This window comes from Alligator mississippiensis, chromosome 12, assembly GCF_030867095.1.
Source record: "Alligator mississippiensis isolate rAllMis1 chromosome 12, rAllMis1, whole genome shotgun sequence".
Classification (NCBI taxonomy): Eukaryota; Metazoa; Chordata; order Crocodylia; family Alligatoridae; genus Alligator; species Alligator mississippiensis.
In genome coordinates, this window is record NC_081835.1 from 40,626,206 (window position 1) to 40,645,166 (window position 18,961).

The 18,961-nt window shown below is 46.1% G+C and overlaps 1 protein-coding gene across 1 annotated transcript in view; it reads left to right on the top strand.

Moving 5' to 3' along the window:
- The window catches only part of RNF123 (ring finger protein 123), a 136,984-nt gene that overhangs the window by 391 nt on the left and 117,632 nt on the right, over window positions 1-18,961 (top strand). Inside the window, exons 2-11 of the mRNA XM_059716136.1 lie at window positions 5,730-5,847; window positions 6,624-6,708; window positions 9,644-9,723; window positions 10,913-11,010; window positions 13,119-13,173; window positions 13,502-13,587; window positions 14,611-14,697; window positions 15,642-15,709; window positions 17,547-17,685; window positions 18,398-18,499. Of these exons, the coding sequence (XP_059572119.1) occupies window positions 5,766-5,847; window positions 6,624-6,708; window positions 9,644-9,723; window positions 10,913-11,010; window positions 13,119-13,173; window positions 13,502-13,587; window positions 14,611-14,697; window positions 15,642-15,709; window positions 17,547-17,685; window positions 18,398-18,499 (882 nt within the window). The 5' untranslated portion in view covers window positions 5,730-5,765. The remainder of the gene's footprint in view (window positions 1-5,729; window positions 5,848-6,623; window positions 6,709-9,643; window positions 9,724-10,912; window positions 11,011-13,118; window positions 13,174-13,501; window positions 13,588-14,610; window positions 14,698-15,641; window positions 15,710-17,546; window positions 17,686-18,397; window positions 18,500-18,961) is intronic.

The window sequence follows — 18,961 nt, forward strand, 5'->3', positions numbered from 1 at the left end:
AGAATGTCTTCTCCACGGAAACGAGGACTCCGGGCTTGTGGCGGGGAGCTCGTCACAGCCACCGAGGAGCAGAGCAGCTGCTGGTCTGGCTGAGGCTGCTTCGGCAGCTGACAGGCGCGACACTTGTGGCACGATACAGGCTGCTTTAGCGCCACACAGCGCGGTCGTGTGTGTGCTCGGGATGTTTGTCGTGTTGCCTAATCTCTGCTTCAACAAGACAGACGGTGGTTGGCCCTTCCTTCTCTCTCCACTGCACCAAGGGAAGGGAGGGAGAGTAGTTGGCCTCCTGAAAGCCTTCCCAGCAGTGACCTGTCGGGGATCTCTGCAAGGGCCAGCTGTTGCTGTTCCTACCAGGTGACAAAGGTGACAGAACCACAGCAGGGGCAGTCCCTCTCACCTACCAAGTCAGGGGCAGGCAGTTATGTGGGCCCGCAGGCCACATAAGCAGTTCTGGGGAGTTACTGCAGGCCGGTCAGCACGCCCTCCCCAACAGCCTGGAGCCTGCATGTCTTGCAGCTCCTCCCAGCTGCCACCACCAGCCCCAACCCGGCCCCCGCCCACCCTGCACCCACTCTGGACTGGAACAGACCAGCCAGAGCTCGCACAGGCAGCCCCCAACCCAGCCTGCCCTGTGCCTGTTCCCAACTGCCCACCCACCAGGAGCAGTGGCAGGCCAGGCAGAAGCTGCTGCTTGTCTGGGAGAAAAGCGGCCCCTCCCCCTCACCACTGCCTGGCCCTTCTTGCTGCAGCCTCCCAGAGCCCATTCCTTGGGCTGCCTTGCAGCTCCTCTCTGCTGCCGTTGCCACTGCCTCCAGGCTGCCTGGCAGGGCAGCAGTGGCAGTGCAGAGGAGCTGCAGGCCAGTCCAGGTGTGGGCTCTAGGCAGCAATAAGGGCCTGGTAGAAGCAAAGGGGAGGGGTTGCTTTTCCCCACACCAAGCAAAGGCTTCTGCCTGGCTGCTGCTCAGCATGGGTGGGTGAGTCTGGGCAGGCACTAGGCAGGCCTGGGTCAGGACCGTGCTCATGGGTTCTGGCTAGTCAGGAGCTGGTCTGCTCATTTGGGCCGAGTCCGGAGCAGGTGTGTGGCAGGCCGGGGTGGAACTGCGTGTACTGGTCCCACTGGGCTGGGACCAGCAGTGACAGCAGCTGGAAGGAGCTGCCACTGCCTGGGCTGCCTAGAAAGGCAGGCCAGCTGCAGAGCCGCCCCAGCCCCACTGTGCGCCCAGGGGTAGGTAGGATACGGCATGGGCTGAAGGGCACCTGGACCAAGCGGGACTGTGGGACCCACTGTGGACTGGACAAAGTCCCTTTGCGGGTTGGATCCGGGCTGCGGGCCATATTTTGCCAACCCCTTTAATAAGTCCATGTCATCGTGTAGTTTGCAGACTGTCCTGTTTCTCTTGCTGCCAGGTGGCAAGGATAATAGGGCTGCTACAGGAGCACAGTCTGATTGGGTGGTAAAGACCTGCCCTGTCAGCCCGTACAGCCCCACAGGCCTATTTGTCATCTGTCAGGGGTATGAGCCCACCACTTAATCTTTTAGCTTCCCTCAGATAGGGAGGCTACAGAAAAAGATTGCAATTAATTACTGGGGACAAATAATGAAAAAACAGGGATAGGAGTGGAGGTCAAAGGTTCAAAACAAAAATGCCAAGGGGTTGGGGGGAGACACTGAGCACAGCACACCAGACAGTGCCCACTGTCCCTCAAATGAATCCAAGGAGCCAGTGGACACTGCCCAGTGATACTCTGCTCAGAGATGGGAACAAAGTAGGGTGAGGAAAGCAGCCCCCCTGTCCTCCTTCCTGCCCAGGGCTAGGAGGAGGTTGACCAAAAGGTCCTGGGCCTTGGTGGGGCTACAGGTGGGGAGCATGTAAATAACAAGTTGAGGGGAGTGGTGCAGCCAGAACCTCAGCAGGAGGTTCCGGAGGTGTTGCAAGGGCTGCAGCCTGACACACTCCAGGTAAGTGTGTGCCAGGGTCTCCCTCTGCTTGCAAAAGGGGTAGGTATTGGAGACGTCTGTGAACTGCTCCAGATCTTACAGCCACAAGTGGTTTTCCAGCAGCCCCATCACTTGCTGCCCAGCTGAAAGGGTGATGGGGCTGCAGTGACAGGTAGGGCTGATTGGGTGGTAGAGGCTGCCCAGTTAGCCCTTGCTGCTGTAGGTGACTTGTGGGCAGTCCTCTTAGCTGTTCCCACTGTGGTAACAGCTGATTGGGCCTGTCCCCCTTACTGACTGACTACCCTGCGGGCAGGGGATGCTGAGGAGCAGCTCCTTATCACTCCCTGCTTGGAGAAGGTACTTTTGTGGTGACTTCGTTGTGCTTCTGCCAGGGGCTCTTCACATGTGCATACCCTGTAATGATTTTTTTGTAGATCTACGCACTTTGTAGCAGTATAAAATAACATGTATATAATGTAAATAATTAGTATGGGGTACTTGGCTGGCTGCACTGCAGCCAGAGCACAGACCTCTGCTTCTGACCCTGAAAGCAGCATCCTTTGGAGTTGGAGTTCCTGAACTGCAAGCCTAGGCAGAGATGGAGTCATTTATATAATGGTATTAGCTTCTCTGTAATTAAGACCAGATTCAGCTTTTTATTCAGTGATTCATGCATTTTTCTGCATGGAAGAAAGATTGTTTCTTCCCCAAATGGACACTACATAGGTTTTAGGTAACAATGAAATTTTTTTTTTTAAATCAAATGTGTTTACTGTTGTTAAAATGATGCCTTTAAAAGATTTCTTCAGTGTCTGGTATGTTTTCCATGTCCCTTTAGCTAGCAAACAGGAGACTTTTTGTATAACTGAGACTCATCAGCATTTATCAAAGGTACATAGAAAAATCAAGTTGTATAAGTAAGTGAAGTTAAGTAGTTTCTCCCATCTGACCCATTTTTTTCAGTTATCTGAAATGCCAGCTGTTTTGATGGAAGTAAAGCTATTTGTGCTACCAGTAAACATGCTTACAATCACAATAATGTGGGGAGGCCCCTAATAAAGATACCATTTTTATGGTTTCCAAAAGGACTAAGGCCACTGACTGTCCTCCAGAAAGTCGCTGCTATATATCATGAGGGAAACAAAAGTGCAGTGCATATAGTGTTTGTGATCCTTGTTAAGCTGTTTTCAGCCATTGTAGACTTAAGACACCCCTTGTTAGACTCAAGGTATCCCTTGTAAAAGGACAGTGTTTTTTTTGACCACAGAAAAATAGAGTAATTCTCCTTTAGCAAAAAATTCAGAACAACCACAACAGGTCAGACTTACTTTAACACTATGGATTCCTATATGAAACTTCTAGGCTTATGTTGTGAATCTCATTTGCGCACCCAACAGTGTTAAGACTGCATGGCTTCCTGGTACCCATGAAAAGATCTCAAAACACTCCAAGGTGCCATGGCATCCAGTTTGAGCATCACTGTCCTAATCCGTGTTCCACTGATACTGGGAAGGATCATATTGCCACTCTGAACTTCCTTTTGCCTCCAGGAAATAAAGAGTCTATTTTTGGAAGTAGGCAGTAGATTCTAGTTAAGAGCTGTGTCAGTTTGTTTTCTGATACTGCATCAAAGATGTATATTATGATTATCTGGTTTTAGTCCTTTTTAGATAAAGTTTTGGCAGTGGCAACCTTGTAGAGGGCATATCGCAGAGCTACCTGCACTGATCTAGTTAGGAAAACTGTTTGTATTAGGTAAGGAACACCAAAAGGGAATGCAGCGGATGAATAGCAGTGCATGTCCCACATGCATGATGTTTTTCTTTTTAGTGTTCAACTAGATCTGTATTTGTACTGCCTGTTGATCTGTCAGGCCTTTGGAAAAACTGAGCAGCTAAACAACATCCTCTGTTGATGGTAGTTTTTTGCCATGCCATCTTTTTCCATTCTGTCTTTCAGGAAGTTATCAGACCTGTTGATAACCATGCCTCTGGCAGTAATCTACAGACACTGGCTTTTAATGTTTTCAGGCTGAGAATTGGCTGTTTGCTTCTTGTAGACTTAACAAGTGCTTGGCCACTGTGGCAGCACCTCACCTTTTTATGGTGTTCCTATCACATTTCCTTAATGATCTTATGGTGAGGGGAGCAAGGAGAATACTTGTCCTTAGAAAATCTAAAATACTCTACAATGTTGGTGGTTTCTCTTCAGTTTTCTTCACTGTTCCAAAGCATTCTGACGGATTAGAATAAGCCAGTACAGCTCTGGAAAAGGTGAATTGGATTCCCTGTTTAGAATTCTTTGAGCTGTTTCAGCATTAGCAGAAGCAAGTTTAACAGTGCCTTGCTTGTTTAGAAAGTTTGCATAGTATAGGCTACCATGTGTAGAGCTTGAAAGGTATGCACTGTTTGTACTGCAGTAGTTTTGTTCTTCAGTTTCTACCAGAATCTCAGATAAAAGCCACTTTGTGGTTTTAGTACAGCCTAACTTTGAATTATTTGTAATGTGGTTTTTAGATAATACTCCAGTGGAGTGGGTAGGCAGTTCTCCAGTTTTCCTTTCAGCTACCTTCTGCACCTGATATGGCACTATCTACAACAATGAAGCATATACTTGCTTCATGCTACCTATACCTCTGCTCCATTTCTTTAGAACAAAAAAACAGTGATGTTTATCAAGTATTTGCCCTCAAGGGAAGATTCGAATGATTTTTTTTCCCCCAATGTACTGCTTGCTCATACATAGGGGATGGCTTATAATTGATGTCTAGAGTACAGCCAGCTCGCACATCTGTGTTTTTTGACACCTGCCTCTTAAATACCTGGGGTGAAGGGTAGAGGACTGTTTTAGTCCCTGATTGCATGGGTGATGCACTCAAATATAGGGGGTATTGCTTAAGGTGTATTGCCTCTGGGTTCTAGTGATCTTGGGAAGGCTCAAATCTTCAGACTAGTGCTAGGTTTTAACTTTATAAACATGTCGCATCTATTTCTTTTGCAGCTAAATGAAATTGTCTCACAAAGCCTCCCAGTGACCTCAGCCCTCCCCTCTGCTTTGCAACCATGGACATTCTGTTCTAGTCATGTTCAGGCTCCTTTGTGTCCTCCCCCATCTTGCTGCCTAAGCCAGCTCCTGCTTGAAAAGTTAGCAGATAGAAAAGCTGTTGGGTATCAATATACTTGGCAATGCTCTCTACATGCTCTTTGATACACGTCAAGCGTGGGATTATTTTATCTTAGTACTTCATTATAAGGCTGTTCTGCCTACCTTCTTCAAAGAGGGACTTCCATGGGGGGCTTTGATGTATTACAATAGCTCTACCCCCACTCATTAGCTCAGGGGAGGGCAGTTATTTTGGGCAAAGGGCCACTTAGTGAATTTTGGCAAGCCATCAAGGGCTGCATGACAGGCAGCCAGGGGCTGATAAATATTAATTTTCTAATTTTTTTTTTTTTTTTAGAAGCCCTGTGGGCTGGATAGACTGGCCTGGTGGGCCACATCTTGCCCACCCCTGCATTAGCTCCAGCTGTAACTCAGAATGAAGCTTGCCTGGGAGATTCTGTGTTGGGGCAGCCTGGAACATGTGTGATAGAATGGGTTGGAGAACAATGGCTGGTACTCTTGTGGATTGATTCAATGGCCTGGGATAGATGCTGGGAAATATTGAATTACAATGTGTTGTGACAAAACTGTCTCCCTCTTTCCTGACCCTCAGGTGAGATTAAGGTCAGGTTTAACTTTCTACTCAGTTAACTTTCCAGTAACAGAACATTCTTGCATTTGGTTTCAGCGTTGAGTGTAGTGGCTATTCTCACGGCTGTGAAGAATGACGTCAAAAGGTGCTGGGACAGCCTTTGTCCGGAAGAACTACAGGCTGAGTACTGAGTTGGAAAAGCCTAAGGTTACAGGTATGAGTCGCATGTGTAGATGCTGTTTGGGAAGAATGCCAAACTGTTCCTAGAATGACCTGTGGACAGGAGTAGTTAAGTGTTCCTATTCCACACTGGGCATCTTCTTCCTTAATTCCGCTTACTCATCTGTTGATGCCAAATCCTAGTGATAGCCCCAACTTTCCATGGGGAAGTTTACTCTATTTAAAAGCAGAGGTGAACTACAGTGGTGCCAAGTATTCAAGTGCCTGAGCTAGTTGTTGCCTTAGTGCAACAATTACAGACTGGAATTGTGCAAATTCCCTGTATAGACAACAACTTTTAAGACACTTAAGGGTCTTCTCCCTCCATTTGGTCCAGGAAGGACCATAGAATGTATTTGACTCATTTTATTGGTGTTCTGTGTCTAGAAGGAACTTGTCCTAAGGACTGTAATTTGGCTTATTAGCGAAACTAGAGTCTGTGGCTTCAGATAAGTTGGGCTTGGCTTTAGATCTGCCTGCTCCTGTGCCTCCAGGAAGACTCTGAAAGAAACTGTAGATGTAAGGACACCTTGTGAAATTTGGTGTTCTGGGGAGGGCTTTTGGACAGACTAGAGGGGTAGTGGTTGACAGTATCCCACATTCCAACAGCTTCTTAGAGCAGTTCACAAATATCTGCAAAAGCTTTAAATGACACCAAGAATGAATTATGAAATAGTTGGAGACCTCTTACCCATCCCTGAAGGAGGTCACCTCAGATCATCTTTACTTCTGACTTACCATCGTTCATTTTGTTTTTTCTGTTCACTGTAGGAATAGTGAATAGCAAACTGCTGAATGCCTATCTGCATCGTGTCTTTCCTAGTGCTGATGGGAGCCTGCCAGCAGCGGCTTACAGGTACTGGACTCCTGATTCATTTAATAGCAAGTGAAGCTGTGCCTGTGATCCTAACATATAATGGCATATTTAACTGATAGGCTCTTTCCAGAGTCACTATGTGACAGGGCCACGGTGATGCTGGCACCGAGACAACTAGATCAGAAAACAGCATTGTATTGCAGAAGTGATTTCTTTGTTTCATATTTAATGGCTTCTCAGACAGCTTGGCTTAAAGGGCTTGGTTTTCAGAATTGTGCATGTATACTTGTGGCCACAACTTACTTACAGGCATACTGTAAATTTGGTGATTGCATATATACATGGCCGGCTGGGCATTTATTTGATCATTTATATGCAAGTTTTCCTAATTTGTTTATGCAGTGGCAGTAATTTAAAATACAAAATGCAGAAATCATGAAAGCTAGGCCTTCAGTACCTTTTAGTTAGATATGATGCTAGATTGTTATACTTAAATGCTGTGACACTTTCTATAGCAATAATCTTTCTTCTGCCACCTCAGCAATAAAAATGTGGTATATTGGCCTTTTTGTTACTAGATATCATCTGAAGAAAACTGTAAAGAACAAAAGTAAAGCTAGACCCCAAATTACAGTGCTGATTTTTCCCTCCTTGTTATGTTTTCAAGTTGTTTTATGTTTGTGTGTAAGAATCCCTTGCATTCAGTCTTGCAATTGCAGATCATGTCACTTCAAAGGTGGTGAGATTGGTGGTCAGTGGGCAGCTGTATGAAGAATTCCTCTTGCTGGCTGTTTGTGTTTAAAGAACTGGGTTCACATTCCACATTCTGTACTTAGATTCTGAGCTCATAGCTGAGCTTTAGTGCTGCTAAAAATTGCTCTTGACCCATTTGCTTTTGGCAAGCAGACATTATAGGGGAAGATGTGTCATGTTACTCTGCCACTAGCTGTCCAGCCAGTGTGCACTGGAATGTTGCATTTGCATGTGTGTTCCATTTTCAGAACTATGGGTTCTTTTGTCTGATGATTTGAGCCTTAAGAACATAGGGACGGACAGGCAGGGAAAGAAGGTGTGACCCAAAAATGGCTTCTATTTGGCTAGCCCCGTTCTGCATTTGAGTTGAGGTGTGTAAGCCTGTTACCTGAACCCAGGTGTTAACACTCTCATATTTCCGCTAATGCAAGTTGCCATTCTGGAAGAGCTTACATAGTTTGCTGTCCTTCTTCTAGCAGTGGTCTAAACTAGTGCTTAGTAAGTGTTTTCAAGCAGTAGACAGAAATGATCCAGTTCATGTCCAAGGTGGGCTGGTTCAAGGACCTGGCAGCTGCTGCCACTATTGCATTTTCCTGTCACCTGATTGCAGTTTGGGCAAAGTTCCCTCTGCCCAGACCCAGTGTGGACAAAGCCCGCTGCCGCCGCCGCCCCCCCCCCCCCCCCCCGCACCCACTAGAAAGTCACTAAAGTCTCCTGTTTCAGTGTGCTGGATCCAGTGGCTCCACACAGAAGTATAGCAAGCACTTTCAGTGCTGGGAACAGCTGGGGGGGAGTTGAGGGGGGAGATTGTGCTGATCACTAGAAAGTGATGAGGGAGAGGAAGAAGAGGCAGAATCTTACCTACCAGAGCTCTCCTCACTTGAGTGGTAGCTGCTACTGCTGCTACTGTAGCCGCATGGGCTCAGACTACTGCTGAGGGACAGGCAGTGGTACAGGCTCCCTGGGGGGTTGCTTTTGGTGCTGTTTGCCCTCCCACCCATGGAAGCAGGGCTGTGCTTCGCAGGGCAAAACCTTCCAGGGGGGATGATGTCATTCCCTGCCTCCCCCAAATACACTGCTGGGCATAGGGCTGCAGCTGCTGGGTTGTTCTTGCTGTGGCAAAGAATTCTGGGAGGATGGGACCATAGTGGCATCCCCTGTAAGTTGGTGCCTGGGGTTGGTGCCCAGCTTGTCTTGCCATAGTTATGCTACTGGCTACATGGGCACTGGCTTAAACTATGTATGGAAGAAGCTCCCTATGAACATCCATGAGGCTACCTCCTTACTCTCCTCCAGACCTTTTCTTAAACTCTTTTTTGTGATTATATCTGCAAAATCTTGATCATTCTTAAGTAGCAGTCAGCACGTCAGTGGTCTCTCGTGTCAACCAGCATTATCTTATTGTTTACTTGTTCTCTCTCATCTGTCTGTCTCTCTATCTGCATACCTCTAATGTCTCTCCTTATGTATTCATATTGTAAGTTTCTTGGGCAGGAATCTATTCCTTAATTCTTTGTGTATACCAGTGGTTCTCAACTCACCCCTCAGAAAATGTCAGCCTTAGTTTTCATTCTTCTCTTAACTACAAAATAATAACAAGAAAGCAATTCTTCTGTTACAAAGAACTCAAAGACCACAGGAGGCCAGAATGTTTTAACATTATGGTTTCTTATTTGAAATCTCTGGGTTTATCTTGTGGCTTATATATGCATACCTAACAGCCCTAACATTGTGTGGCTTCCCATAGTACCCTGGAAAGGATCTCAAGACACCCCAGGGTACTTCTGCGCCCTGAGTGAGAATCACTAGTGTATACAGTGAGTGCTTAGTCTGTGCGGTCCTCATCTGTGCCAGGGGCACTATACTAATGCAAAAATAAATGTTAATAATCCAGATGACCAGTTTTACATTACTCCTTATACGGGTTTCTCCTGAGCCCAGTTGGCAATCAACAAAAAGATCTGAGTCTTCTGTATGTCAGCTAGTTTCTGTGCAGATACTATTCTTATATGCCTCAACATCTGACCCTGCCTCACCTTGGGCAGCAGGTTCCTTGGCTTAAGCTACATAACATAACACAAGTAAATGTAACTTACAAGTAGCAGTGAAAGGCAGTGTGAGAACATTGGGGAAGCTCTGACTTTGCAAGGCCCATAAGGCTTGAACTCTTTAAAATGTGGGGAATTGGTGAGTTCTCTGAAGGGCTCTCTTTCCTTCTCAGAAAGCCCCTGACGTTCCAGAACCTGCAGGAGCACCTTGATCGTTTGCTAGCAGAGGACAGTGGTTCTGATGACAGTGGAGGTAGGAAATGCTGGATGTCTAGTCCTGTTAAAGATTCCTTGTGTACTGCTGTATTGGGGGAAGAAGGTCTCATGGGAGAGTTTCTTAAATGAGATTTGTTCCTTACTTGCTTTCTTTGCTTCTGATCTATCGTCTTGTGAGATCCTGTGTATTAAACACTTGTGGGCTAACCGTATGGCAGGTCAGTTTATAACTGTAATAGCCATATTTCCTTATGGGGAGGCAGTTGCAAAGCAGTGGACTTCTTGTTTATTGAGATCTGGTTTGGGTAGAGATCGGAGACTTATTACAATGACATAACAAGTCTTGCCAGGAGAAATGGCATGTTCCATTCTAATTGTGGAATACCATGCTATGTTGATAGAAGAAGAATCTAGAGAATGACTCATTTTCACCATTCTCATTGCATTCCCTCTGAGGCCTGACCTACTACCTGCTGGTTTTTATCCATTCTCTTAGGAACTTGTTTCTTTGAGTTGGGCAAGTATTCGGCAGAGCAGCATTTCTCAACCTGCGAGTTACAAGAAGATTTTAAGGGGTGGTAGCAAAGTCTGAGGGAAATGCTGCAAGGCTGCATGGATGGAGTGGGGTGTGGGGTAGTGAGCATGCAGCAGGGCAGCATAAAGTAGTGGAAGAGGTAGGGAGGGGGCCAGATGCAACAGCTGGAGGGAAAGGAAGGGGAGAGAGACGCACACTGTGGGGCCAGACCGGGAAGGTATGGGTCAGGGCAAGCTGATAGTTATGCTAATGGGTCCCGTTGTGAAAAAAGTTGAGAACCACTGTGCTAGAGCATACCCAGACAACGCCTCTAAAGAAGGGAACATTTTGCTCCTTGGGCAGTTTGATCTGACCTGTGCCTGTTGATTTGACTTTGGGGGGGGCTAACTTCATCTCTAAACAGTTTGAAACCACTTATTGCCCCTGAGACTAAGGGCAAATGTTTCAGGTATTGTGTAAAAAATTGGCTTGTGAGCTGGCTGCTTCTTGGCTAAACCTTATATACTTACATGAAAACTTTTAAAATCTTGCCCTGATCTCCCTTCCAGAAATTCTGATAATACTAGTGACATGACTTTACTGTTCCTACTCAATGTCAGAATTCAGCTCTAGCCAATAATATCCATTCAGTTATTGTATTCTAAGTGCACACAGCATTCTCTGATGCGTTTTTGTGGAACTCTCATTTCAGATCAGATAGTAGATGGGCGCCTTGGGCCTCCTACTGTGGTGTTGGACCACACAAGTGGTTTTGAAGGGCTCCTGCTGGTTGATGATGATCTTCTTGGGGTGAGTGTGACAAGGGGCACTTTGTAGAATGGATCTTTGTGGCTTAAAGTGTGCTGTCTTTAGGCCTCTTACAGGAATTTCCTCACTGCAGATCCCTGTTGCCATCCTTTTGGTGTGTAGCAATGATGCTTTTTTACTCAAGGGGGAGTCTCTAGCATTCTTGAGTGAAACAGGCTCTCCTGGAGAAAAAGTTCTAGCAGTGTCTTAAAGCTGCACTCCTTGGTGAACTGCTTCTGCTTTCATATTACTTCACTGTATGTTTTTTTTAGAGTTTTGAGACTCTGAAGTTGTTCTAAGTTATTTCAAAGTTACCTCAAGATTTCATTGCATTTTTGCCTGTATGCTGCATTACCTTGATACTGCTGGGTAAGTTGCTGGATGTGTAAAGAAATCAAAGACAATAAACAGGACTGCTGGATATATAAAGGTCTAATGTCAGCAGGGCCAGGGCAGCCTGTTCCTTTCTCCCTCTGATCAGTATTCTTCTTCCCCCTGGGCTCCTAGGACCATTCCTTTGCCCTTGCTCCTGTGATTGATCAGGGAGAAGCTACACCAGTGCATTTACTTGTTCTTCCGTTTCCACTATCTCTTTGGCCAGATGTCCCTGCTGCCCCCATTTGACTTCCAATTACTGTAGCCTTTGTGTCCCTCAGACTCTTTCAAAGAATAGATTGACACAACCTAGTGGTAGTTAGCTCCTCTGGGCATTTATAGATGTACTCCAGGAGGTGGCAAGGGGAGGGGCCCTTTGATTAGTGCAGCTCCAAGAGTCACACTAATTAAAAGCACCTGGAACATCATCTGTATGAGCATCCCCATGCTGAAAAATGGCACTGGGGCACTTTGAACTAAAGCTCATTAAACAAAAGGGGTGGGTTTAGTTTAAAGAGCCCCACCACCATTTTTCAGTGCAGGGACGCTAATACACATGACACTAGAGTGTGCTGGAGCATGGCAGTTACCATGCTCCAGCAGACTTGATGAATTGAATCTGCTCTGATACACTATAAATACAGCCCATCAGAACAGCCTCCCTGAATGTGTATAGGAGCCCTCTTTCTCCAACTTTGCCTCCTCCTACCCTGGTCTCTTCTAGGGTATGAGCTCCTGTGCTTACAGGCTCCCTTGCTCCTTCTCAGGGCTTTGCTGTTCCTTGCTCTCACAAGAGAACATGCCCTGGTCTTCACTCAGCCGTTCTTGCCTCTCTGTTCACCATCTCATTCCCTGTCTTCCCCTGTATTTACAGCTAATTCTCAAATCAAACCAAATTAACGTAGTAATTTCCCCTTCTTTAAACTTTTTTCCTTGTGTGCTCTGGTGACGTTCTTTTAGCGTCAGGAGAATTTGCAGAGGACAATACAGTAAATAGGATGGAATCTCTGGCCAGCTGTATTAAGCCTGTAGCCTATCTAACATTTAGGTATCTGTCCCTCTTATACTCAGCAGTGCTTCCCCTTTTTCCTTGCAGGAGCTGCATCTGTATGTTCTCATTTATTAGGAGCCAACTTTCCCCCCTGGGCCCTTGTCCCACCAGCTGAGCTCTGCATTCATTTGGCTATAGCATGCACTATGGACTGTAACATAATCCTAGATCATCTAGATCAGGGGTTTTCAACCTTTTTGGATCAGTGCACCCCTGGTGGCTGGACGTGGAGCAGTGTACTCCCAGCAGCCACATGAGGGGCAGGGTGGGGGGCGAGTAGGGGGAGTGGCATGTGGCCAAACATGGAGCAGCAGCAGCTGCTGCATGCAAGCTTTCTTCACCCCCTGCGTCCAGTTGGGTGGGCAGTGCCTGCATGGCAGCATGGGATGGTGCATGGCGGCGCTCCGTCCCCACCTGCCCATGTGTACACCCTAGGGCCTTCTCAAGTACCCTCAGTTGACAACCCCTGATCTAGATGGCTTTGAACTAGCTGCTGCTAATGGCTCTAAGTCTGTTTCTGGGATCCTGCCTTTTCTAGCAACTCTCTCCCATTTGAATTGGCTGCATTCACTGGGACAGTCCATGGGAGATGGAGGGCTAGGCCAAAGGAGCCGGTGGTTTTGTTTAGCTGTAAAAAAAAAAAGTTTTCTGTTTTTTTGTTTTTTTTTTTTGTTCCTTGGTTCAGGTGATTGGCCACAGTAACTTTGGCTCCATCAGGGCCACAACCTGTGTGTTTAAAGGTAAGAAATGGGATGTGGAAAAGTGGGGCATGGAGAGAATGATGTTAGAAGGAGCAGAAACCTGTGGAAGCTATAGTAGGCTAGACAACTTGAGGGGTCAAGGAGTTGGGGATATACTGCAGCTTCAGACTGTAAATGCTCAAATTCCTCCAGCTGTTTCTTGAGGAACAGAAGAATGATTTTGGAGGGATTGGGTTTGATCTGGTCTTAACTCTCCAAGACCCACCCCTTTCTCTGCTGCATTGGTAGTGTAACCATCTCATTTTTGTAGAGATGTGCTTTGAGCTAGTATAAACTTGCCCTTGTCCCTCTGCGCTACTTCTTTTAGGGAAATGGATCTACGAGGTGCTCATTTCCTCCCAAGGCCTCATGCAGATCGGCTGGTGCACTCTCAACTGCAGGTTTAATCAGGAGGTATGATAATTGCTCAGCATAAGGCTGGAGTGCCCACAGCTTATTCTCCACCTTACCATGCAAGCAAGGATGGATGCAAGTGAGCTCTAGATCACCTCCATAGAGACTGTTCCCAGCAGACTATTCCCTGGAGATGCCATACCTAGTATAAAAGAAGAGATCTAAAAATCTGTTTCTGTTGTGCATTGCTGAATTCTGGTGCAGTGACAGAGCCTTGTAAATCCATCAGGTGTATGCTAGGCTTTTGCTTGATAGTCATGAGTACATCAAATATTGTATTTCCATGTACATAGGAGTTTTCTGCTGTTCCCTTCTTTGGCATCTCACTAGCAAAATCTACAGGTCCTATGGAAACATTACTGGCATCTGTAATATGTATGGCTCTTTCCAGTGGGTGCTACAAGGCCTGGTAGAAGTAGGCCCTTGCTGGAGGGTCTGTCCTTTTCGTCTGGGCTTGCCTTCTTTAAAGTTGCTGCAGCTGTTTATCAGTTGATGGGCTGACCTGCAGGTTTTCAGTATTTACTTCTTGATGCATGGTTCTTGAGAAGAGGTGTATATGTAGTTCTTGAGAAGAGGGAAGATGTAGAGCAGCATAACATGGTACGCTGGTAGAGTGCTGATTATGTATTTATTAGTGTTCTTGTTTTGAGTTAAGGGTCACTAGGATGGAATGTGTTTTTAAAGGAGAATATTTGGTATGTAGGAATGTAAATACCACTGAGAGGATCTTTGCAGATACTGCTTAGGTGCAAAAAAGTGTGCCCTTTTTTCTTTTCTTCCCTCCCAGGGAATGATTGGTGAGACCTGTTAAATCAGAAATATGGGGAACTTAGGTGAACTCTTAAAATTTTGGTTAAGGACTCTTCTTCCTCCAGTGTATGCTGCTGAGTGCTTGAGTGTGTGTTCTCTCTGTCCTGTATCTACTCTCCCTTGGGGCTGCTGCTGCTGGGTGTGAGGTGCTCTCTCTGCTTCATGTTAATAGTTCATTATGAATCTTATCTTGGGCTCTTCTCTTTAACACAGGAGGGGGTTGGAGACACTCCAGATTCATATGCATATGATGGAAACAGAGTACGCAAATGGAATGTAACCACCACCAACTATGGCAAAGTAAGTGCCTCCCCTGAGTCATTTCTGGCTCTGAGAATATGCAAACCTTTACTCTGGAGTCACTATGAATTTGGAATCGAGCTTTATCCAGCTGCAATTATGCTCTGGACATCAACAGTGATGTGGAAATATTGAGAGTAAAAGATTCCAGAATAGGACATATGCAGTAGCTAACAGAGTATTCAGGGAAGAAGTCATAGAGAAGGCCACTGGTGCTCTAGAGATGCAAGAGGGATACTGCTCTCAAACTACACATGCACCTTCTCCTTTGGGACTTCAACTGGACAAAAAGATACTTTTCCCATTTCTGTTTCTGTTGGGGAAGGGTAGAGTAAGAGGATGGCTTTGAAAGCCTTTTATGTTTCAAAGCAGATGGTTCCCCACATTTTTCTGTGTTTTTGTGTGGGTCATGCAAAATCTTTTCCTGGCATTGCAGTTCAATAACCCCATTTGTGATTTTGGGGAAGCATGATTTTGGCACTGACTTGAGCTCTTGGGGAGAGCATTGCCCCTGTTGGGTCACTTCAGTGCTTGTGCAGGGCTATGAGTACAGCTCACTCAGCTGCTATTGAGTAGCCCTGATGTAAGAATTCCCAGCCTAATGTGGCTGTTGTTGGAGGGCTATTTTTTTTTTTGTTCTTTTCTGAAGAGTGTTACTCACTTTATGTCTAATTCTGAGTGGTTCATGGGCTTACTGCAGCCATGGTGAGAGGTCTTCTCTTAGTGATGGAGGAAAGAGCCTGGCCAGTAGTGTGCATGTAACAGCCTAAAAATGTATTACATAGCTGTATGAGCTGGTACAAGGAGGTCTTCCCCTGCCCTTGCAGGGGATGACAAAGTGAAACTGGGAAGTAGGGCTTTCCTTTGGTTTGAGGGTATCCCATAGGAAGATGTCTGAGCTTGTGGAGAAGCCTCTCTAACCAATTCTCCTTCTCTTTCTGCAGTCCTGGGCAGCAGGGGACATTGTCACCTGTTTGATTAACCTGGATGAGGGGACCATTGCTTTCTGCCTGTAAGCATCTTTACGTGTTTTCTGCTGCATTGACCAATTCTGTGTAATATGATACATAAATGTTTTTGCTCTGCTCAACAGAAACTGTTAAGACTTGACCTGAGCTGCTCCTGCCAACTGTTAGAAATCTTTTGAACCTTTTGCCAAGCAGCCAGATTGGTATGATGCTTATCCTTTCCTTCAGGTTCCCAGTAGAGTTCTGGAGCCGAGATGGTTTGTCTTCTGAAGAGTCAGCTTTGAGTAATTAATGCCCAGATAAGCCTAGCCTGTGGGTTAGCAGCCCCACCATAAAGACATGTTTGAGCTACTTAAGGGTATTTGGGTGTTTGAAATACTATTGTTCTTAACTTTGGAGTGAGCACAGCCTCTCCAGACAGAGAATTGTTGGAAGGCATTAATGTTGCTGGTCCTCCAACCATGTCCTCACTATTGAGTGAGTAGGTTGTCAGTCTGGGTGAAAGCAGCACTGACAGTCAGTTAACCTAGGTTGAAAGTACCACCAAATCTCACCATATTTAAACGAATCAAACACAACCCTGAATTTAAGGCAACCCCCAATAATTAGATTCTATACTTGGAAAATGTATAAACTTGTTATTATTTTCCATGTATAGAATTTAATTATTGGAGGATTATCTTAAATTCATTCCCTTCTCCTGCCACTGCTTTTTCCACTAAAGTGGCAAACAGGGGGAGGGGGTAGAATTAGGCAGGCAGTGGGGAGAGCAGTGGAGGGGAGAGGCAAGCAGCTTGTGCCTGCCACTTGTGTCCTCCTTGCCTACTTCCTTGTCCTGGCCCCCTGTACTCTCTCAGGCTCCCCCCAACTATGCTCCTTCATCCTCTGTCCCCACCAGTGCCCCTTCCTGCCACTTACCCTTGCTCTGGTGCCAGCAGGTTCTGTCTCTGCTCTGGCCCTTGGCACAGCACCCAGAACCTGGACTCAGCTTGGCCTGAGGCAGCAGGAGGGCTGGGTCCCGAGGAGATGCAGGGTTGGGGAAGAGAGGCAGAGTAGGGAGAGGGAGAGGCAGCAGGAGGATGGACCCAAGGTGGTGGTGGGAGGATGGAGCTGCCATAGGTGCCTGCCACACCCCTCACCACTGCCTCATGCTCAGTTCCAACTTGATGGGAGGAAAATTTGTCATCTTGGAATCTGAAGTTAACTCTAAACTGAAGATAGTTTAACACAGCTCTGGGGTTCAGTTTATACAGTCACGAGAGGACATCTGCCTTTGAAGCTTTCCCCTAACAGGGAATTTGTTAAATTCTCAAGGCTATAGGTTTCCCTGGATGGTGAATGGATTTTTGTGCCATCCCAGTATTGATCTGCATAAACTCCAGCACAGTCAAGTGTGTGAAAAGGCAAAGTTTTGGCTTCTAGGAATCTGAGCCCTTGGGGAGGAATCTGAGGAATTCCATGCCCTTGGTGAGGAATCTGAGCCCATGGGGCGTGATAGAGATGAATGGGGTACTTCATAGCTCTGGGTGCCTGTTTTGGGATAGGCAGATGTGGAAAAATACCATTATTACTTCAGCCTCACTTATTATTTTCAAGGTTAACTTGGTGCTAAAGGGCTGGTGGCTTAAATAAGATTCTGGAATGCAAATCTGTGACTGGGAATTAATTCCATGAAGATGCAGTACTTGGCTTCTGATTTGTATTTCATTATTTCAGAATCTGCTATTGTACATTTCCATCTCATTGTCTGAGAAGAAAAACCTCTGGTCTATTGTCTCCTTCTCCAGTTACATTCTCTGTGAGGTGGATGGCTTGTTCTGCTGAATACCAAAACCTCCTTCATGCTTGCTGAACCTCAGGGACTGTTTCCTCTTCTTTCAGGAATGGTGCATCTCTGGGGACAGCTTTTGATGATATCACCAGAGGAGCTGGTATGGCTTACTTCCCTGCAATCAGCCTCTCATTCAAGGAATCTGTTGCTTTTAACTTTGGCAGCCGTCCACTCCGATATCCTTTGGAAGTGAGCTGGGGGTCCCAAGAAGAAGAGCCAGCACCTGCACAGCTCTGGATGAGTGGTGCTGCATGTGCAGGCCCAAATATACAGTTGATGAGACCTGCCTTTGTTCATTCCACTTGGTATGCAATTGGGCAGGAAGGGAATAAGGTGCTGTTAATCATCCCTTTGGCTGGAAGTTGAGGGGGAGTGGCCATACAAAAGGCATGCATGCCAAACTAGCTCTTCCTGGTAAAGACTATCCATTATGGATTGTATTCTGCTTAAATGTGCAGAGCCTGCTGGTAGCTAGTTCTGCAGCTGGCTATTCTGGGTTGCCTGAATCCCTCCAGTGTGTTCTGTATCAAAGTTTAGAACTGCACATCAGCCAAGATCATAGTTCTTCAGTCCAGGCTGTGAATGCTTTAATGCATCCTGTGGACATAACAGGAGTGTTGCTGTCTGCGCTCTTGCAGAAGGGTTATGAATGGCAGCTGAGGGCTTGCAGTTTGTTCTTTCTTAGGAGTCTCTTGGCATGTCTATTCTCTGCTTAGAATGTACTTGCGGGAAAGGTGCTGTCTAAGACATGACTAGAGAGCACGTGGAATATGTAAAACAGTGCTTACATGGCAGTCCTGCATAGCAGATGGGGCAGAGCTCCTGAAGTGGTTTTTCTAAGGAACAAGTTGCATTCTGGCAGGTGGACTTTCCTTAATGCTCTAGCACTTATCCAGTGGAGAGTTATCGCCCCCTACAGGACCCACCCTACGCAGACCTGGTGAAGGCACACAAGCTGTTGGGGTACCTGAAGAATGTTATTCGCTTTGGGATGGATGTGGCGGTAAGCTGGTGTCACTGGATGGGATCGTGAGGCAATGATGCTGGGAAGTATAGGCCGACAGTAATTTTAAGAGCTCCGAACACATTTTCTGTCTTCTGTGAGTCTGCCAATTTTGAAGCTGTTAAATTCGGGGGAGGATTAACTTCCTAAGGTGGAGTGAGGAACTTCTAATTATTCTATCTCAGGTTATGAGAAATTGTTAGCTTTATACTTTTTTTTTCTAAATTGGAAAGTATCATCCATGTTATCCACCAACAGGACTGGAGCTTATTGTTCTTATATGGCTAAAACCATACAAGTTATATTTGCAGCTACAAGATGAGCACTTTTTGTATCTTCAGCTTTTCACTCAGTCCCTTAATCCAGCTCCACTAGGCCAGTTTCTGACGTACCCATCTTGGCATTAGTTTGCCCACACTGAACAAATTGTGAAAAGAACCTGTATTCTCCATGATCAGTCAG